The 21,308-nt window shown below is 62.4% G+C and overlaps 2 protein-coding genes across 2 annotated transcripts in view; one reads left to right on the top strand and one right to left on the bottom strand.

The window, feature by feature from the left end:
* Positions 1 to 17,422, bottom strand: part of DHX29 (DExH-box helicase 29) — a 36,086-nt gene extending 18,664 nt beyond the window's left edge. The window contains exons 1-12 of the mRNA XM_028519892.2: positions 17,121 to 17,422; positions 12,395 to 12,468; positions 10,881 to 10,994; positions 9,914 to 10,043; positions 8,990 to 9,135; positions 7,390 to 7,518; positions 5,864 to 5,990; positions 5,087 to 5,245; positions 4,185 to 4,350; positions 3,813 to 3,936; positions 2,053 to 2,673; positions 669 to 812 (exon numbers count right to left, since the gene is read on the bottom strand). Of these exons, the coding sequence (XP_028375693.1) occupies positions 669 to 812; positions 2,053 to 2,673; positions 3,813 to 3,936; positions 4,185 to 4,350; positions 5,087 to 5,245; positions 5,864 to 5,990; positions 7,390 to 7,518; positions 8,990 to 9,135; positions 9,914 to 10,043; positions 10,881 to 10,994; positions 12,395 to 12,468; positions 17,121 to 17,295 (2,109 nt within the window). The 5' untranslated portion in view covers positions 17,296 to 17,422. The remainder of the gene's footprint in view (positions 1 to 668; positions 813 to 2,052; positions 2,674 to 3,812; positions 3,937 to 4,184; positions 4,351 to 5,086; positions 5,246 to 5,863; positions 5,991 to 7,389; positions 7,519 to 8,989; positions 9,136 to 9,913; positions 10,044 to 10,880; positions 10,995 to 12,394; positions 12,469 to 17,120) is intronic.
* A 252-nt stretch (positions 17,423 to 17,674) lies between these two features.
* Positions 17,675 to 21,308, top strand: part of MTREX (Mtr4 exosome RNA helicase) — a 34,102-nt gene continuing 30,468 nt past the window's right edge. Inside the window, exons 1-3 of the mRNA XM_028513077.2 lie at positions 17,675 to 17,864; positions 20,198 to 20,335; positions 20,707 to 20,773. Of these exons, the coding sequence (XP_028368878.1) occupies positions 17,737 to 17,864; positions 20,198 to 20,335; positions 20,707 to 20,773 (333 nt within the window). The 5' untranslated portion in view covers positions 17,675 to 17,736. The remainder of the gene's footprint in view (positions 17,865 to 20,197; positions 20,336 to 20,706; positions 20,774 to 21,308) is intronic.

Raw genomic sequence — 21,308 nt, 5'->3', positions numbered from 1 at the left:
CGAAAGTTTTACGGCAGAGAAAGTTTTAAAGACATTTTTGGGACAGAAACGCTGGATTCGTCGTCTCTCCTTGGAGAACAACATGCGAGGCGAACCAGCCCCCGCACCCCAGGCCGGTGGACCACCCAAAGCAGCCCTGAGCGGGGCTTCTGGCGCCACCCAGCGCAGGTGGGCACTGAGTCCGGTGCGGGCGGGTCTCCGGGGACGGTGACACACCGGCGAAGGAGTCCCGGTTCCCGTCGGAACCGAGGAGACCCTCTGCCCTCCGCGCACTGCAGCGGTGGCGGTGAGTGTGCCGGTTGGCTGCAGACACGGCCCCAGCGTGGCCTGGAAGCCGGCGTGGAGCCGGCTGGCTGCACGGCCCGGCCGTTGTCTGACCTCTGCCCTGGCCCCTGAGCGGTGGTAACCCAGGGGCAGTGCCGTGCGCCCGGAGCTGCTGGGGAGCGAAGGGGTCGCTATGCGGGAAGTCTGGAGAGGGCACTGGCACCCAGCGCAGGGTGTCTCGTGTTCACCGAAGTAGCCCCCAGCCACGCCCACCGGAGAGAGTGGAGGGACCATGGCGGTGTCTGGCACGGCGAGCACAGAGGGGGTGCTGGCTGACGCCACCAGCAGCACCGGCGTGGTGCCGAGCGCCCGGCGTCCGTGCAGGCCCGCCGCGGCCGGCTCACCTCGTCCACGATGACGTGCGACACGCCGCTCAGCAGGCCGTCCTCCTGCAGCTTGCGCAGCAGAACCCCCGTGGTGCAGTAGAGCAGCCGGGTGGCCTCGCTGGCCCGGGACTCCATCCGGATCTGGTACCCGCACAGGGAGTTCTGGCGGGGGGGCAACAGGGCGAGGTGAGGCTCTCGCACGGGGCCTGGGGGCTGCACGTTAGACAGGGCCGGGGGCGGGGGGGGGGGTGTGTGCCCAGGGCCGGCCCGCTCCTGGGCGGAGCGCCGGGGCAGGTCAGCCCCCTGCAGCTGGACCGCACAGTGCCGCCCCCACGGCTGCGCTCCCAGACGCCTGTGACGCTGGGTCTGTTCGCTTTAAACGAGGAACCCCCCCGGCTCCTTTCACAGCGCGGAGACGAGACCATGATGAGCCGCTCCGCCCCGAGTGCCATGACGTGGCAGCGGAAAGTGACCGGGGCTCCGGGCTGAGAGGCGCCGGAGCAGGGACCGGGCGGCTCCGCCGGGGTCACCGACACTGTTGCCGGGGTCACCAACACCGTCTCCGGGAAGGGCAGCGGCCCACACCGCGCCGGGACACCCCGAGGGAGCCCCGACCTCGGCTCCCGCACTTCCCGTGTGACTTCCTCAGGCACCCCCCGTCTTCGTGTGCCCGGCCGTCACCGCCTTCGTGGGAGCTGCTCACGAGACGGAGTGCCCTTTCCCCCCTGCGTCCACGAGAGGAGGCCAGACAATTCGCTGCAGAAGGCAGTTCTTAACAGCGGCCCCCCCCCCCCGCCCCTGAAGACAGAGCCGGGCCGCTGGACGCCGTCTCTGGAGAGAGCGACTCCAAGGGCAGTGACGCCGGGCTCCGCCTCCGCCCCGGGGGCTGAGCCGTGTCGGGGGGGCGGGGGGGGCCCTGCGTGTGGCAGCTGACGTGGCCACACGCACGACAGCGGGCACCCACGCCCTCTTCCCACCCGCTGCGAGCACAGGGCTGCACGCCGACCCCTTCTGCCCACGGGAAGGAGTGAGTGGAAACCCTCCGGGGCTGCGGTCCACGGAGCAGACTCGCGGGCACTCGAGACAGACACGTGGTGCTGGGGCCAGGTTTGCCGTTGCCCGTGGTCTTTGAATTGCACTTCGGTCTGTAACACACCTCTCTGACTAGTCACCCACGGACCTGAACACACTCTCCCTCACGTGAGAATTTCCACAACAGGCTAACGACCTTGTCCACGTGAAGGTCAGTGGCGTCCCGGCGCATCTGCCACATGGCATGTGGCAAGTGCCGGAGACGTGCCAGCCCACCACCCGTGACGGCCGGACTCCCGTCTGGGCCCCGAGAGCAAGGACGAGCAAAGCCCCCCCCCACCCCCCGCCCGGGTAGCAGGGGCCGTCTTACCCTGCCTCCAGGGCCACCGTCGCAGCCCAGCTCGTCACACACCCTGGTGGCCAGGCTCACCGCCGAGATCCGCCGGGGCTGGGTGCAGACAATGCTGCACTTGCCGGCCGCCGGCCGCGCCAGGAGCAGGTCCTCCAGCAGGAAGTGCGGCACCTGCGTGCTCTTCCCGCTGCCCGTGTCGCCCGCCACCACCACCACCCGGTGCCTCTCCAGCGCCTGCACGATGGCGTCCCGGTGCCGGAACACGGGCAGCCGCTGCCGCTCCTGGAGCAGCCTCTGGTACTTGGGCGTGCCCTGCAGCCTCCGGAAGAGCGCCCGGGCGGGCTCCAGGTCCTCCGCCTGCTCCGGGGCCGAGGGCGGCACCGAGAAGTCCTCGTCGGAAGCTAAGTCTTCCCAGGACCCCTCAGGGTCCGCGGAGCCCTCCCTCTCGTTCCCGGACTCCTGCTGCAGCCGCCCCTGCTGCTGCTGCTGCTGCTGCTTCACTCTGCTCAGGAGTCTGGCGATGAAAAGGTCCCGCGGCTTGTTGGTTTCCATCTTGTTCAGCTCTTCCTTTTTCTTCTCCGCATCGCTCCACTCCAGCCAGACGTCCCGGTAGGTCGGAGGGAGTAACTGGTGGACGGACTGCACAGGGAGAAACGGCACTGTGTCGCTCTCACTGACCATGGCCACCAAACTCAGGTGGGGACTTAGAGGGACGGCTGTCTCCCTCTCACACCTCACCTGTCTCTTACACCAGTCAGCTCCTCCTTCTAACGTAAGACGGACACACGCGCATGACGCAGACTGACCAGCAGCCTGCCAACCTCCAGCTTCCGAACTTGCCGGTGGCACGGCCTTGGGCAGATCACTTACCCCCCTGTCCTGGTTTCTCCCTCAGGGAAGTGGGGTGCCGAGGGCCTCCCCTACCCCGTGCCCCCGAGGGGAACTGCGGGCCAGTGCACGTGGGGGGTATGCCTCGTCTGTGTGGCCAGGGCGCAGCATGAGCGGTGCGGGCACCCCACGGCACACGTCCAAGGCAAAGGCCCCAAGACGCTGGCCGCGGACAGCCGCACCGCACGGCCAAATGGCACCTGAGTCTGGGCCAGAGCGGGGCCCAGACCCCTCCGCAGCACTGGCTCATGGCTGTCAGTAAGGTTGGCTCGTGATGCCTTAGTGTGCAGACTGAGGGGGTGGAGACATCAAGGACTCGCACTGACAGAACCGGGAGGAGACACTGTTCGGAGCCCACTTATGCGGCGTCCGACACGGTCAGTGGCTCCAACCTCCCCCGGAGAGACACCGCTCCTCGCAGACACGGGAATGGGGCGGCTCCCCCCCGCCCCAAGAGCACTGAGCTCTCTCCCTCCCTCAGCGGCACTTTCCTTCCATCTCCCCTTAAACAGGAAACTTACAGTTACTGTAACTTAGCCTGAGACCAGGACCAGCGCCTGCCCACGGTTTCCTAACGCTGAGAGACAATGTAACATTATGGGAAACCCCCGCTCGCCCCTCCCCAGCACAGCGATCTCAGTCCGCAGAGTCTGAGGCAGCCACGCGTCTCAGAGTCCCTGTCTGCGGGGAGAGAGCCCAAGCCCTGCTTGGGGGGAGTCAGAATCACACAGGAACGGGGCCACCGGGAGAGGCAGCCCGGAGGGCGCAGGCTGGCGCAGAGGCCGCGGTTGGGCGTGCGCCGCCCCCCCCCCGCACACACGCACACGCAGACAGAACACGCAGAGCCGCCGTCAAGGGACAGCGTGGAAGCCCGCAGGGCGGGGTCTCACCTGCCCTTTCACCAGCCGGTAGAGCGCCAGCGTGGCCCCCAGGTGCTGGGCCTGCATGCCGTCCTCCGTCAGGATGGCGGGGCACACCACCAGCACGTCGTCCTCCGCCTTCACCACCCTCACCCTGCGGGCGCCGGGACACCGGGAACGTGAGCCTGGCCAGAGCCCCCCAACAGGGGCCCAGGTTCCCATCAGTCATTTAAACAGAGTGTTTCCTGGGAGACAGGTACTTCGTGACCTGTGAGTGCCACCACCCCACCCAAGGTGCGGGACGCTGGGGCTTCCTCCGTGTCGCCCTAGCTCCCGACAAACAAACGAGATTTTCATCTCCGATTTTTCTAGAAGCTCCTCCGGTTAACCAAAAACACACACCTGCATTTCCAGTACCGACCTACTGGAACTTTCTCAAAGGAAGGGTTCGGGCTCTTGGGAAGGTTCTTCCTGACCCAGTCGATGAGGAACTGCTTGGGGGACTTGCCGGTCCAGCTGCGGGCCGTGTAGTCGAGGTTCCGCACGTCTCGGGCTTCTTTCCTCCCCTCTGCAACGACAGGCGGGCGGGGTGGGGCTGGGCCGCGGCCGTGCGGGTGGGTAGAGCGGGCGGGCCTGCAGCTGCCCCCGCGCAGGGAGACAAGACGGGCGGGCTGGGGCGCCCGCTGACCCAGGGCGCCCTGCGCTCCCAGCTGCCGCCTGCCTCTGCTGCACACGGTTCACGTAGCACAGGGACCGCACGGCCGCACTCGGCGGGAGTCGGGAACAGTGGAGAGAGCGGTGCTGCTTGCCTGAGCTGTGAGGGAGAGCACGGCTGGCCACGCGGGGGCTGCCAGCACGAGCCACGCAGCGGAGCCTGTGTTCAGGGCACCGGCAGCCCTGTGTCCTAAAGGAGGACGTGGCCGTGGACCACGGAGAGTGCCGTGGAAGCAGACCGGGGCAGACTGCCAAGGGTCTCCAGGGGCACGATACACAGGCCGCACGTGTCAGTGGTTACAGGGTGTTTGCAGAGGGGCTCACCCCACCCCCCACTCTGCTGTGGAAAGACAACTCCGGGGGGGTGGGGGGCGCAGTGGGGAGGCACGAGGCTGAAGCAGGGCACTGTGAGGACGGACCGCCACACAGGCGAGTCGTTGTTGTTATTCCTTCCCGAGTCAGCACGCGGAGGCAAGCCTCACTCTCGCCTCCCCTGCGGCTCGAGTGCGAAGTGACGCAGGTTCAATCACACCTTCCCTGACGTCCCACTGGTTACAAGTCACACCCGGAACACATCCCCCGCGTCGTACCTTTCTCTCCTTCAGCAGCAGCTGTCGGCTTCTCAAACAAGTTGAAGTTCAAAGCGCCGTCCCCTTCCGTGGCCGCCGGGGGCTTCTTCCGGTCGCTCTGCCGCTGCGACACCTTCACGGCCGGATCGAACACGGGGTGCTCTTCCAAAGCCTCCATGTCTACCGAGGAAAAGCACAGCACTCAGTTTCGCCTGCCTGCTCTGGGCCTTTGCCTCTTCTACTCTGCAAAGATGGTTTCAAAGAACGCCTTTTTCACCGCAGCCAACTGCCCCGGGTCTCCTCCGAGAAACCCGCACTGGAGTTCGCCGCGCACACTGAGCTCTTCGAAGGGAACCGTCCGGCGGGGGCAGCAAGGAGCCCGGGCGGAGCGGCGCTCTGCTCTCCCCGCACGGAGCGGGTGCCCCAGCGCGCACAGCGGGTGCCCCTGGCGCGCACAGCGGGTGCTCAGAGCACGGCTGCGGGCTGCGGGCAGCCATTAAAGTTCCACAACTTTAACTCGGTGAAAAGATAGATACAGTTGCTGATGTGAAGGCTGTACGAAAGCCACGTCTCGGTGCCCACACGTGAAGTCCCAGGGGAACACGGCCCCGCACCTGCACACGGTCTCCGCCTGCGTTGGCTGCGACAGCAGCGTGGAGACCTGTGACCGTCCGCGCGGCCCGCAGCCCCCGGCCCGGTCACCACGTGGCCTGGTGCGGGCGCGGGGTCGGGGCAGAGCAGACGCACTCAGAGGAGATGGCCCCCGGCCCGGCCCGGCCGACACGGAGCAGCGCTCACCCCTCTGGAGCCTCCGGATCCTCTCCTGGGCCTCCCGCTGCCCCGGCTTGTTCTTCTCCAGCTTGAAGGCGGCCGCCTGCTCCTTCGCATCCAGCAGCTTTGCGGCCAGGTGCAGGTACCTCTCGTTCTGGTCCGGAGAGGGGACGGGAACAAGAAGAGTGAGGTCACCTCATCGTCCCGTCACTGTGTGCTGGCAAAGCCGGGACCCTCGACCTCACCGGCCCACCCAGCGGACCCACTGGCAGGCGTTCCCAGGGAGAAAGACCGCGCGTGCGGACAGCCCGCGGGGAGACGGCAGCTGGCCGCGTCCCTGACTGCAGAGGTAAGCGGGACACCGGGTGTGGTCTGCCTACAGCGGGGGCTGGTGGGCTGCAGGACGAGGGCCGTCCACAGGCAGAGACCTCCGGCCGCCTTCAGTACGACACAGCCAACGACGGAGTCCAAGGCATGCAAGCTCACCACGGCAACAGTGCGTGTTTGCTGCACACACTTCAGACACGCATGTTGCTGGAGGACCGCACACACACACACATGCACCCACACAACGCTGCTCCTCTCCCAGCGCCCTCCTCCAGCCCCTGTCTCCCGGGAGACGGGACACTGAGAGAGGCCCCCGGGGAAGCGGGTGCTGTGAACTGAAGGGCCTCACTCCGCCGAGCAAACCAGCCCGAGCTGCAGTTTACGCTCCAGTGCCCGGTGTTTTCCTGGCGAGGGCACGGGGCACGGCAGATGAGGCGTGCCCAGCACGGGGCAGGCAGACGGGGGTGCACGGAGCCGCCGCGAGCCCCTGCTGGGCCGCATGGGGAGAGAGCGCCCAGGGCATGCCCTGCGGGACTGGGCGGTCTGCGTGGAGGCAGCAGCGGCAGGCGAGATGACGGGAGAGCCAGCACGCAGCGCGGGCACGGGCACGGGCACGCGGTCCCGGTGCCCAGGTCAGGAGGCCGCAGGGAAGAAGTCCCCCTGTCGCCCGCCACCCCGCCTAACCGCCAGGAAGGGCTCCTGGGGGGCGTTCGCGTGGTGTCGGGCACCTGTGTTCCCTCTGAGCCGACCTCATGAGGGCGTGTTCCGCCTGCAGTAAAGCTGCCCGTTCCACCGCGTGCGGGTGAACGAGGCTGCGAGGGTGTGCGTCTGTGCGAGCACCGCCGCGACCGAGGGAGACAGCGTGTCCGACGTCCCCACGGCTCCCTCATGGAGCCGGCAGGAGCCTCCTCCCTGTCCCGTCCCCACCACGCTGCGCGGGCCACTCCCCTGGGAGCCGCCAGTGAAGGGTTTGGGGGAGCCCCTGCCGGCCCTTCCCCGCCCCTGCCCTCGCCAGCGGCTCGCTTTCACACGCGAGGGTGCCATGCGCTTCTGTCTGTGTGCGTGTCTACTGGTGGACACATGTCTTCACCGGACTGGGTGAGTCCCCAGGAAGGGCACGGGTGGGCCACACGGGAGCGTGTGTTTAACTTCGCGGACGGGCCGGTTTGCCCGTGGGGGGTCTCGAAGGCCTTCCAGCCGGCAGTCTAGCACAAGCTTCCACTCACGGGGTCAAACTTTTCCTCCTCCTCTAAGCTTGTCCAGTTCTCACTCTTCTCTTCTTCGTTCTGCTGCTCGGCATACCGCAGGATCCACTCCTTCATGTTCACTTCCGTGTTTTTCTCTCCCTTCTTTGGCTAGAAACAAAAAACAAGTATCTGAGAAACCAAAGTTACAAAAGGGCGTCAACACGGCAACCAAGGGACGCTGCCGGTACGACCCTTCGCACCCAAGGCAGTGGACACGGAGCCTCAGAGTCCGTTCTTTGGTGGCCAGCGAGGGACGGGGGGGCTGAGGTCAGCCCTGCTTTAGGGGAAACTCTCAACCCGCACGTTTACCTAAGGGGCGAAAATGAGAGGACGGCTAGGAACCAAAAAACAAGTGTTCCTCCTTACAGACAGTGGTTTTGTGAGGCTGCCACTTGCATTTTGTTTTTGTCTGCTTCAAGCGCTACTGAGGTGTGACTGACACATTTGATGTATCTGTGAAAACGCTGCACGCTGCGCACTAACTGTAACACACGTGTGACGTGTCACTGAGCTCATGGTGGTGGTGGGTTCAGACACGCGCACAGGCCCACGACACCGCCACCACCACCATCACCACCGAGCACTGAACACACCCCTCACCTCCCACAGTGACCTCTGACCTCGTGTTCTCCTGGGCACGCTGGGGCTGGGGGCGGGGCTGGGGGCGGCGTATGGTCAGAACTCTGACCCTGGGACCCGGACTCGCAGCCCATGTTCAAGTGCGCGGCGCTGTGCCGGCAGAAGAGGCGCAGGGGTGGGCTGCACGTCTCCGGGACACTCTCACCTTGCCTAACTGAGACTTCGCAGCCACCGAGGGACGGCTGCCCGCACCCCTGCTCCCAGCCCCGGAGACTGCGGCCCTGCTCTGCCGCCGTGCGTCTGACCACTCCAGATCCCCCCGCGCCTGCCTCTCCAGGACCGCTCTTTCCCCGGCATGGCACGTGCTCTGGCTCGTGCAGGCCCCCAGGAGTTCTGCACCACGCAGAGTATTCGAGCGGGACGCCCCGATGAGCTACGCCTGCCAGTGCTCATGCGCCTCCTCCCTGCAACGCCCTGCACACGGCCACCAGAGGTAGCTCTGTGAGTCGCTTCGACACATGGTGTTAGCAAGAGCGACACCAGCGGGGGCCCGAAGGCTGGCACACCCAGGCTGCTCATCCTGGGACACCCGCTCTCGGGAGCCCCCGCAGCATGAAGCTCCATGTGTGAGAGACCCCAGCTGGTCCGGGCCAGCCCCGCCCACCGGGCACCCCCGGTGTGAGTCAGACCCCGCTGTCCGGGCGTTCCAGCCCCAGGAGACACCTGGTGGTGGAACAGAGGGAGGCCCACCCCAGCCCAGGCCGGCCTGCGGACTCCTGGGAAAGGACGCGTCGCTGGTTTCCGCCACCATGTGGTGAAGTGGACTGTCAGGCGGCAGCAGACCACGGCAGGCGGCCAGGACGGGGAAGCCAGGCAGCCCAGTGGGCTGTGTGCAGCCTGGAGAACCGTTACAGCGACCCCGACGTGCGCCCTGTTCAGAACTGCCATGCAGGCTTCCCTCCAACTCCATTCAGCTCCACATGCCCAACCCTTCAGGTACCTTGCTCTTGGGGTCCTCCCGCTGTGTGCCAGTTGCGGGGTGTACCGGGGGCGGCACAGCGGCCGGCCTTGGAGGGGGCTGGAACCTCGGCCTGCTTCTGGGCTGCTGCTCCTCGAACTCCTGGCTGAAGCCCTCGGGGAGCGAGTCTGCAGAGAGGACAAGACGCAAACAAACACGCAGGTGACCCCCAGACACACAATCTCACTGTGTTTGTGCTCGAGCGCACACACACACACACACACACACAGACCCTGCCCGGGCAGGGAGCACCGGGTGCTCCTGCGCCCCTCAGCTCCCCAGAGAAGCCCTACGATGAGCCCTGGTCACCGTCACACTGGACTCAGGGGCCCTCGGCAGAGGACGGCCAGCCCGCCTACTCAGCCATGCACTCTGTCCTCCAGGTGGCTGGCTCCTACGTTTCCATAAGAACCCAACCGTTCCCTTGCCCGGGGCGCTCCTTCCCTCCAACGGCAGTGCCCTGAGCGAGCCGTGCAAGCAGTGCCCACTCCCAGTTCTCGCCCAGGGTCCCAACCTTGCCCACCTGCTGAGCCAGATGCTACCTACCCAAGGCCCCGGCCCCACCTCCAAGCCAAAAGCAGGAGACCCGGCCTCACAGGCTACAGGCAGGCAGACCTGGACAGCCTGTGGCAGTAAGTGCGCTGTACAATGAACCGCTGACAGCAGCACACGAAAAACAGTCTTCCCACATAGACTGTACCTCGAAGGAGGCCACACCAAAAAGAACAAAAAGAGCGAGAATATTCGAGCAAAAAATCACCGTAGCAGTGAAAACCTTCAAGCGCAAGTCGAAAGCTCGGTGCAAACACCATCCGAGCTGCACTCAGTTCCAAAGCCGCGCCGGAAGGGGAAAGCACCTCTCAGCTGCCCGCCTGCCCGCCGCCTGCCCGCCCGCCCGCGGCTCACCGTCGGAGAGGTTGAGGCAGAGCCAGTCCAGGGCGGAGTGCAGGTCCCCCCCCTGCAGGAGCGTGCTGCTCATGGCGTCCTCGATGTCCGAGGTCTTGAAGGAGAGCGCCTGCAGCGCCGTGTACAGGTCCTGTCGGGGAGCGGACGGGTCACTCCGCCGCCGTCCTCCTCCTCCGTCACTAGTGCCACCCTCCCGTGCGTCTTACTTAGCCCAGGGTCTCTGACACCAGTGGCCACTCCAAAAACATTTTTCCTTTCTCTTTTTGCAGTCCTCAGACTCAAAGGGGCTCGCTGCACTGAGAACTTGAGAACCACAGATAAATTTGGAGGGGCCAGGAGAAGTCGCTCACATTCTCATCGTCTAAACCTGCTTCTCGCAGTATGACGCTTCCCTTCAGTCACGTGTCTGCGGCTTCGTGGAGACACAGTTCACTAGCGCTGTGAGATAAGCTCCTTCCCGAGTCATGGAAACTCTTCACCACTTTCCGCAGCCACGGGGCAGGGTGTAACGACGCATTTCCCCAGAGGCGTGGGCACTCGGGATGCCCCCACGTCTGCCCAGACCATGCGTCCGCAGACAAGCTCGCACGTGAAGGAGGGCATGTGAACACGCTGTCAAAGGCACGACCTTTGAGAGCTGCACGGGACCGGGTCCAGACCCAGCCTCTGCTCACCTGCTCCTGACGGGTGGAGGAACCACCTCAGGCTGTAGCTGGTGTGACCCTTCCCGGCCTCACGCCCCTCCCTGGAGAGACGGGGCGGCAGTGCCCGCAGAACAGGACAAAGTGAGGCCAGGAGTGCGGCTCAGTGTCCACGCTGCTGCTGCTCGGAAGCCTGGCCTGGCCCGCCCTCGGCCCGATCCCGCAGGCGGGGACGGCCGGCCGACTAAGTGACCGCGTCTCACGCGTGCCGCTGCCTTACAAGTGCCCCGCGGGAAATACGGAGCCTCGGGAAACGGGCCCAATACCTGTAACTTCTTGGCGGTAAGCCTCCCGGAAATCACCCCCTTGTCATCGTTTTGCTTCTTATGCTCATTGATCACTCCAATGACCCTCTGCTCCAGGTTGTTATTGATCACCACCTGTTGAGGCAAAAAAAAATCAATGAAAAGCTAAGCTATGAAATTACACTTAGTAAAATTAAACAATGTGAAGTCTATCGGTATTCTCTGTTCCTGCCAACCGGGGCCGGACTTTCAGCTAAAATCAGATACAGCAATTACCATATTCGGGGCTACCGTCCATTAGAGGACCCTGGGACCGCACACTTAAGAAAAGTGGGGCGTGGAAACAGCAGCAACATATGGCAAGGAAGAGACCCTCTCCTAAATTAGCCTCCTGAGGCCACGTGTTCCCAGACAGTGCCCTCGCGCCTCCCTGGGCGGCCGCTCCAAAGCCCAGAGTGCTGGGACCACCCCGAGTCAGACCCCGGGGGTACAGCCCGGGACTCCCCTGAATGCAGACCAGTCCGATCGCGGCCCGAGAGCATGGAAGCCACACTAACAAGGGGCACAGCCGGCGACGGTCATGTCTGTGGAAATGGTGACTAGGTCACACGTTCCTTGGGCTTCTGGAGTTGGGTTCCTACTTCCTCCTATTAGCTGGTTAATCCCCTGTTGCCTCCCCGTGTGTAACCTAAGGGCGCACTGGCACCCACGGGAAAAGCTGCCCCTTCGTCACACCCCTCCCGAGTGCCTCCCACGGGTGAGCACGAAGCCAGGCCCCAGGGGCTCGGTGCAGTGAAGGAAACACCCAGGACGACCAACTGCAACCCAGCAGGGCGGCCACTCTGAAAGTCACACGAGAGCGCGTGGAACCACCCAGGAGACCAGCCTGGTGGCTTACCGAGGACGCGTTAAGGTCGCAGACCTGGCAGGTGGAGGCGGGAGGTGGGGCACTCAAGGCAGAGCGTCCCAGGGCAGGGGCCTGCCCTTGTCACGAAGCCCCGTGGGCCCAGGCGAACACGGGGCGGGAACTGACAATCTGTGTGGGGAGGAGGCTGACCAGGGCCACCGGGGCAGAGCCGGATGGATGTGCTGTGCGCCCCAGCCTGGCCACACCCAGGCTCGCCGACTTCTCACCAGCGCCTAACACCCGTGCGTGATCTGCTTTGCTTCATACAGATGCATGGTCAACGCACTCTTTCCAAAGACTCTAGATACCCCATCTTTCCATTATACTTAAGAATACATCTTTTTTAAGGACTTATCTACTTACTTATTTCTAGATACAGGAGACGGGAGGGAGAAAGAGAGGGAGAGAAACATCAGAGTGTGGTTGTCTCTCATGTGCCCCCTACTGGGGACCTGGCCAGCAACCCAGGCATGTGCCCTGACTGGGAATCGAACCTGCGACCCTTTGGTTTGCAGGTCCACAGTCAATCACTGAGCCATACCAGCCAGGGATCTTTTTTTTTTTTTTTTTTTAAAGGGAACATTTCTTGAAATGATTCAAGAAATCATCAAGAAAGCTTGATACTTACTTTCAAAATAGACTTATCCAGATTTGCGGCACCACCGGAATCATTGGCAGAGTTAAAACTATAAATCTTCGGACCTGTACATAACAGAGAATGAAAAGTCAGGGCAACGTAATGATTACTATCCATCACACTACTTTAGTTTCCCTGTGAAGGCTGCTAAACACCATTGGATGTCAGCCCTTCCCCCCTCCCCAGTTCACCTACAGGTCCCCACGGCTCCCTGCGTGTTCTCACAACCACGGACCCGTCAGTGCTCGCGGGGTGACCCTGTGCCCACCACGTGAGAACACCTGCACCGCTTTCACAGTAAACCTGTCTTCTTCTTCTTCCTACTTGAGAAACGAGGTGCTTCTCTGCCTGGGACGCGGCAGAACTAGGGCTCTCGGGGACAGACGGACAGACGGACAGACGCCTGGCCAGGAGGAGGGGTGACTGGGGAGAGCAGCGCTCCTCCCGGGGCAACAGGGGAGGGAGGGAGGGAGGGCTCCTCTCTCGTCTCCTGTTCAGTCCGAGGTCGCCCTGCTGGTCCCCGGGGGCTGCTGCCGCGGACCACCGCTCACTGGGTGGCTGAAGACCCAGGAGCACCGTGTCTCGTGTGTGCTGGAGGCTGGAGTCCAAAGTCGAGAGTCGGGGGCCCACGTGCCCCCCGGAGGCTCCCGGCAAGAGCCCCGCCGGCCTCTCCAGGCTCACGGTGGCCACAGACGTGGCCTGTCTGCCCCCTCCTGCACACGCCCTGCCTGTGTCCACGCGGGGGCGGGGGGAGGCAGCTCTCGCGTGTCCACGCACACGTGCTCGCACGCACACACACACACACACACACCGCCAGGCACTCACCCGGCGTCGGCCCGGGTCTCCGAATGCACTCACTCAGTCAGGACTCTCAGGCCTGGGCAACGACGAGCCATCGCCCACTAAGCCAGGGGCGCCAGGCAGGCCCCTTCAGCTTCAGATTCTCCCTGAGACACAGGAGCTCCTGCACGGTTTTTACCCAGTGTGAGCGAAAACTCCAGAGTCTGAAACGTGGATTCTAGTAACTTTTGACGGAAGTCCTCCCAGAGTGCATTTATACCGGCCGCACACAACACGGTACCACCGGCAAACCCGGAGGTCCGGGCCCCTCCTGCAGGAACGGCGAGTGCTGTCTCGGGAGGCCGGCGAGGCTGCCGGACGGGCTGGGCGCACTCAGCTGCCAGGGACGTGCTACCTTCCCACCCGGACGTCCCTTGGTCTCCTCTCCTGTCCCCTGTCGGCTGTCAGCCCGATGGCCTCCCACCCCGGCCCCCATTCTGTGGCCCCGGAAACAGCAAAGGGACCGGGCGGCGACAGACACTCCAACTTGAACATCAGCGACCCCATTTCCAAGTACAAGTCAAAGCCACCAGGCCATGGCAGGAGGACGGCTCCCCCTGAGTCCGGCGCCCAAGGCCTTTCCGCCAGGGCCTTTCCTCGCTGTGGAGAGACCCGTCTCCAGAAGCTCCGGTTCACCATCCGGTTCAGGTGGAGGGAGTTACTGAAATCAGGGCCGGAAGCAAAGATGCAGCATCTGCGAGGCGGAAGGTACTACGGACTTCAACTCTGTAGGTGCAAGTTCATGGACCAACACGACACGCAATCGGCCCCCAGATCATGGAAGCTCAAGCACAGAAACACGCAGCGGCCCCCTCAGGATGACTCGGCCAACACAGAGCCACCGCCGGCGCCAGGGTCTGCCAGGAGGCATTGCTTCCACGCCGCGCTGGGCTGCACGTGCCCCAGGGACCATGGTGGCCACTATCACTGCCACACAGGCTGCCAGTGCTGGTGACCCGCGCCCCCTTCTGGCCAGCAGCACCCGTCTGCGCGGGCTCCCGGTGCCTGTCTGCACGCAGGCCGCAGCCCGGGGGGAGTTGTCAAGCAACTAAGCACCTGAGGAGGCTGGGGGGGGGACGCAGGGAGTACATGAGGGTGCGGGAAGGGGCGGTCAGGGTCCTGGGCGTGCCCCCGCTGCCAGACTGCCTGACGACCCCTTCAACCAGGCGCACCAGCTGCAGCCTCCCTCCCCATTTGATCACCACGCAGGTGCCCTCTGAGGCTCCGCCCACGGACGCTCTTCCGGTCTTCCTGCAACTAGCCGGGCCGGGGCCTCTGCCCTGGTCCCGGGGCCTCAACCACATACCTTCACTTCAAGGCTTCCCCGGGGAAGCCATCCCTGCCCTGGACCGAGACCCCGCCACCGTTTTCCCTGGCCGAGTCCCTGGTTTCCGACCGTTGCGGTCCTCACTGCTTTATCTGGGGGGCCCTAGAGTGTACTCACGCTACCAGCCCCCCAGTCTCAGCCCCCTGCTCAGACTGTCGGCCTCCATTAGGGTTAAGGATGGTCACAGACACGAGCCTGGTGCTGTGAGCGCCCCACCCCCAGGCCGGGGTGTGGGCTCCCAAGGGTAGCGGTCTCGGTCTGTTTGGTTCGTGTGGGGCACCCTGGGCCTAACCTCTTGCCTGGCACATAGCAACTCTCCAGAAACTATTTCGTGAACCCATGGAGTGAGAAAAAACGGAAGCCGGAGTGGCGGATACCTGGAATCGTGCCAGGAGCCACTGTTGAGGAGGGGACGGTTCGGGGAGAGCAGGCCACACCCCCCCCCCCCAAACTGTGTGAAGGACAGAAGTGGAGGTGGAGGCCAGCGATGACACTTCCCACTCTTTCCCCAAAAGTAGTCTTATTGTGTCATGAAAAAAAATCTCCAAACAGAAACACAAAGAAAAAAATCACACGGTGTTACAGGAGACCGCTCTGCGTGGTGTGGGCCCAGCTCCACTATGAGATGCGCAGGACCCACGCCCACAGGTTAGGTTCTCCCGTGGGGAATCAGGCCTGCAATGTGCCTAGGCCACTTTGAGACTTGCTTTTGTTAAAACTCCCTCACCCTGAATTGAGGCAGCAAACGTTGACCGCATATCTTTAAAGTAACTTCCTAAAATCTCTGCTCAACCTCCCAAAGAGGAGTGTAACCCGTGCAACCACTTTTCCCTTTGCATTTGCAAATCTCCCTCTTCTGTGATGTGATTGGCGGCATCCTCTCCTTGGCTTTCTGTAAAAGGTGACCGCCTACAGGGAGCCCATGCCTAGTAAATGAGGACCATCAAGCAATGTGCCCAGAGAAGCAACAAAGGCAGGTCGCAGTGAGGGCTGAGGCTTTTCCTTCCCTTGAGATAGAAGCCGCGCCGTCCCTTTTCCTCCACTGGACTGAGTGGTCTGTGCGAATCTGTCTCGTGTCTCATCCACAATGTGGCGGACCCCATGGGCCGGGGTCTGCATCACAGCGCTCTGCATAGCCACATGTTATTTATACCACATACTATTAACTTAGGGTTATAAAACATTCCCCACAAATTTGGTAGACCTCCTCTGATTTTCTCTGTCTCAACGTCTTGTCCTTAACAATGTCTCTAAGTCGCGCCTTGCCACTTCTCCGATGGCTTGTTTGAGCGACACAGGCAGAGCACCAGAGTAGACACTGAGGGGCCTTCCTGTGCTCCGTGAAACAGCTCCGACCTCCCGCAGGTAAAACGCGCATTTCCTCACCCACCGTAGGCGAGATCTAGACACCAGACAGAATAGTCAAACAACTCGGTGCATGAGCCGTGGGCAAGGGGGAATGAAAAAAGCGGCTGACACCGGGGGTGGGTGTCCCAGGATTTCCGTCTGTCGTGTTTGTTAGGGACAGGCTGGGCATCCCACCGGGAGAAAACAGCAAGGGTGCACCCGAGGAGGCAGAGCGCCCACCGCTGCATCTAGAGCAGCGACACCGCCCCAGGGTCGCCGGGGCTGAAGGTGGGGGTTAGGAAACTGCTGGAAAGAAGGTCCAGAAGTCACACCACTGAACGGTGGGGACGGCATCACAGGGCAGGAGGCTGTGCAAGACAGTGGGAGGCGCAGGGTCCCTCCCGCCCCGTCCGACGCCCGAGCAGGGCAGGTGCAGCGGGGAAAAGGAACGAAGGCTTGGCTGGTGCTCCCGGAACTCAGGAGCGCCCAGACTGGGCGCCAAGAGGGCAAATGAAAAGGGCCAGGCCCAGCGCTGCCCCTCGCCGTCCAGCTGGAGCGCCGTGCTGCGCTCCGTGCCCGGGCGTTTCTCTGCGCGCGTGCGGCTCACACAGCAGTGCGCGTCTCCGCGGGACCCCGGCGGACCCCGGCGTGCGGGGCGGGGTGGGCGAGAGGCCAGACCCCGGCAGGTGCTGGACAGCTGCGCGCGCGTGTCGGTGAGAACCCCAGGCAGACAAGCTGAGCAGAGCCCACGGCGAGTGACCGCTCGCTCGTCTTTGGAAACCAGCCCCCGCCGGGACCTGTCGCGCTCGGGGGCCGTCGCCCGCCCAGTAGCTGTCCCACCGAGCGGCCCGCACAGCACGAGCGCGCGGCTGCGGGGGAGGTCGAGCGCGGGGTCCCGGTGCGCCAGCCCGCGGGTGGCGTGGCGGCACCCGACTGGCACCGAGCACCGGCTTGCTCCACACGTGGCTTCGCCACGGCGCGGCTGGCCATGGCGGCAGCGGCCGGTACCGGGGAGGGGGCCCGGCTCCGGGAGCCAGTCCGCAGGAACCCTGGTTTCGTCCTCGGAGACAAACAGCGGGAGCAGACGGGGACCGTGGCGGCTCGGGAGGCCCCGACACCCCCGGCGGGTCCAGCGGGGCGGCCGGGGTCTGCGCAGGCGCCCCCTCCCTGGGGACGCACGCCGGGCCCGCCGGCCGCTCGTACCTGGCTTGGCGCGGGGCTCCCGGGGGCCGGCGGCGGCGGGCGGCCTGGCCGCGGGCTTCTTGGTCTGCGCTTCGGGGGCGGCCCCCGCCTCGGCGGCCTTGGCTCTGGAGGCGGACACGGCGGCGCGCACCGCCGCGGCGCCCGGCGCCCTGTGCTTCTTGTTCTTGCCGCCCATGTTGCAGCCCCGGCGGAAGACGGCGCCCGGCCCAGGCCCGGCCCCGGAACAGCCTCCGAGCGCGCCTCACGCGCCCCGGGCCGCGCGCCGCCGGCCCGCGCCTCCATCCGGGCCTCTCGGGCCGGGGCGGCCGCCGCCTCGCGATTGGCCCGCAGCACGGAGGCCCCGCCCCCGCCGCCCGCGCGCCGGGCTCGCCGCGCTCCCGCGGGACCCCCGAGCGGCCCGCCCACGCGGGGTCGCAGAGCGGGGAGAGGCGAGGGCGCCGAGCGCGGAAAGGGCAGGGAGGTCGCGGGGCGCGGACAGGAGGGCACCGTCGGGAGAGGAAAATAGTCCGGGCAGCTTCCCGGAGGCCGGCGGCTCGGCCCCTTTTGTCCCGCCCCAGCCACCGTCGGCGCCTGCGGCGTCGCGGCCCGGCGGGCGGCGCGCTCGCGGCTCGCGGACATGGCGGACGCCTTCGGGGACGAGCTGTTCAGCGTGTTCGAGGACGACCCCGCCGCTGCGCCGGGAGCCAGGAAGGACAAGGACAAGGGGAAATGGAAGGGGCCCCCGGGGCCCGCGGAGAGGGCCGGGTAAGGGTTGGCCGGCGGCAGACAGGACGGGCCTTTTACAGCGCCCGGGGGTGGGGGGCGGGGGCAGGGGGGCCCTGGAGCCGGTGTCGGGGTGGCAGGGGCCGAGGGAGCCGCGTCCGGCGTCGCCGGTGCGCGCAGGCGCTGTGGGCCCAGGCCCGGCGCCGGAGCCCGCGTGGCCGCCTCCGCGCGTCTGCGCCGGGGCGGGGGCCTGCGGGCCGGGGAGGTCGGGTCCCGGGCGGTGAAGAGCTGCAAAGCAGCGTCCGACGGGTGGTCTGCGGTGCACGGAGCGAGAGAGCAGCTGAGTGCAGGGCTAAGGAGCGCGGAAAACCCGACTTGAGTCGACTTGCAGGGGGAAGGGAGAGAAATCGACCCTCTCCAGGCTCCACCTGGAGGAGACGACAGTGCCTGCCACCAGGGTTGTTGTGAGGAGTAAGTCACAGAATGGGGAAACGGCCTGGTCGTGTAAATTCTCAACAGTTGTCCGTCACTGAGTTTACCGTTGGTGCCGGTATCTCACGGAAAGTGGACGCAATTGTTTACAGAACAAGGAGAGGCTGGCACGTGGAAGCATAATACTGTGTGTTACACTCCTGGGTCTCCAGTTACTTCTCCTGCAGCTTGGTGTGTTTGTTCCGTGGAATTTGCACACTTGAGTCTCCTGAGCCACGTAGAAAAGCTGGAAGTAAAGCATCGTAGATAGCAAGCTTACGCTTTAAGAAGAAGGTTTCCATTCGTTGAGATGCTTTGTAAATGTTACATCTAGACATGACAGCCCAGTTGTGGGGTCCCGTACCGAACCCTCTTCTTGCAAAGGGCATGACAGCAATTGGCAGCAGCTGCGTAAGTCCGCAGGTTCGATGATAGCGCTGTGTCAGTTCTGACCAGGGTGCTGGGCTTGGGAGGGGGGACATTCATTCTGCCTACCATACTGCTGGAGACATAAAATGGTACACATCTGTGCAAATACAAATCTGTGCAACACCTAGCAAAATTATGCGCCCTTTGACCTAGGAATTCTAATTTTAGGAATTCATCTCAAAGATAAAATTTAAACTGAAAAGCCAGGCACGCACAAGGCTGTTTCCTGCTGCATCCTTTAGTGAGCACCGGAGCGGACAGACACAGCAGGTGTGCGCGCACATGCACACGGTCTGAGTGTGTTTGCGACAGAAAACTCGAGGAGAGAGAAGAAACAGGGCAGAGATAGGAGGAAAGCAAGAATATAATGTTATGAAGGTCCGACTTTGGGACCGTAAAATGTTTTACAGAATTTTTTTTCCTAATCCTCACACTACGACATGCTCATTGCTTTTAGAGAGATGGGAAGGGGGAGAGAAAGGGAGAGAAACATCATGTGTGAGAAGGACATTTGGGTGCTTCTCACACATACTCCGGCCAGGATTGAACCCAGGACCTTTCAGTTTACAGGATGACACTCCAACCCAATGAGCCACACTGGCCAGGGCAACATAATTTTTTAGAAAATGAATATTTTAGCAATCCTTAAAAATGGAAAATAGATGGAAACAAATTAACATAACAGGTATCAAGTTAGTAGCATAAACATTTTTTAAAAACTATGGAGTATTTTCATTCATAGTGCGACATATTCTAAGTACAGAAAGAAGCACAAACTGTACTCAGTATCTTAGTCTCAGTGTTACTGCTGTCATTTTTATTGGGGGCTGGCCAAAAAGTCTGTTCAGTTTTTTCCGTAAAATAAAAGATGCATTTTGATTTTCATCAATAACTTTATTGATTGGATATTTAGAGTATGTCGGCTCTCTCCCGCTATTGGCGGAGCCCAGGGGTGCTGCTCAACATCTTCCAATGCCTGAGACAGCCCCTCAGCAAAGGAGCATTTGGCCAGAATGTCGATAGTGCCAAGAAACTTCGCAAACTGCTTTTGACACGTTTGATCCGTCACAGCACCTTCATACCCTGCACTAATCTCTCTTTGCGTTTCAGTTGCATTCTTACCTTTCTTGACATAAACCATACTATGCCAAAATGTTCGTATCTTCTTCCACCTTCAATATTACAGTGGCTGCACAAACATTCATCAATTATGAGGTTTTTTTTCATGCTGGCTGATATGACAGCTGTCACAATACAATGTTACAAAATTGTTTCGAAATGAAGTAAAGGCAACTAAGCACAACTCCGCACTACACTGCATTAAAAAACAAACCATCTTGTCGGGAACCCAGTGTTTTCGTGAATTCTTCTGCTAATGGGGCGTGTGTTGCATGTGGGGAGCATTTAACAGAGTCCCTCCTGGCGGGACAGCTGCGGCTCCAGAACTCACCCACCATATGCCATCTGTCCCTCAGGAAGCGTCCCGATGGCCACCTGCAGCCCGAGCCTACCCACGTCGGGAAAACCAAGAGGGACGCGGATTTCGAGAGCCCGGACGAGCCCGTCTTCGGGAAGAAGCCCAGGGTGGAGGAGTCTGTAACCGAGGACCTGAGGTAGCGTGTCAGTCACTCGTGAGTGGGCTGGTGGCGTGACGCCTCGAAGTTTTGTTTCTGTGCAGAGTCGGAGAAATGAAGATACTCTTTGTACAGGTAGACACACCAGCATCTAAATAGAGAAGGTTATTTAGGTTTGGGGGAGTGGAAGGCTGTAGAAAGGATGTTTCAGTACTTAGAATCCAACCTGGGGAGAGAACGTTGAAGTCTGGTTTTTGTAAGAGAAGAAGCGGCATAATAACTTCCTTCATTCATTAGCATCCCGAGCAGAGTGGAGCAGGAGAGAACCGAGGGCAGGCCTGCGGGAGGGGTGTGCGGAGTGAGCTGTAGAGAAACTGCCTGTTCTAATGTGACTTCACCTGTTTTTAAAGCCTGGCAGACCTGATGCCCAGAGTGAAAGTGCAGTCGGTGGAAACCGTTGAAGGCTGTACCCACGAGGTGAGCACAGAGGGTGCGCGTGCAGTGGGTGGGCTCGGAAGGCGGGACTTGGCCTTGGACAGCCTCGCGGGACGACCTGCATGCGCTCCGGCCGTCGGGGCCGTGGGAGCAGGAAGGAGCGTCTGTGCAGTGGACGGGGTGGGGCGTCGTGTCCAGACCCGAGTCGGAGCCTGCCATGGCGCTTTTCCTGACCGTTGTCCGGGCCACAGAGTGCGCTGAGTCTTTGCTGTGCGATGGCTCTGGTGGTGCGTAGTGTCTTTGACTTCGTGTGAAACAGTTTCATTAGAATGTGTAGTGACAGCTGTCATGTAAGTGTGCGTTGAAAAAAACTTAACCAAAATTGGTATATTTTAGTGTAGCCATTTTAGTATTGCAGATGAAAGAAAATAAGTGATATTTTCAGTGTATTATTCTATGTTATTTCAAGAAAGGTAAAAATGCAGCTGAAATGCAAGAAAAAGATTTGTGCAGTGTATGGAGAAGGTGTTGTGGCCGATCGAACGTACCAAAAGTGGTTTGCAAAGCTTCTTGGTAA

The sequence above is a fragment of the Phyllostomus discolor genome, chromosome 3, assembly GCF_004126475.2.
Source record: "Phyllostomus discolor isolate MPI-MPIP mPhyDis1 chromosome 3, mPhyDis1.pri.v3, whole genome shotgun sequence".
In the NCBI taxonomy this organism is placed as follows: domain Eukaryota; kingdom Metazoa; phylum Chordata; class Mammalia; order Chiroptera; family Phyllostomidae; genus Phyllostomus; species Phyllostomus discolor.
Note: the sequence above shows the minus strand (reverse complement) of the source record. Positions and strands in the feature narration are given on the sequence as shown.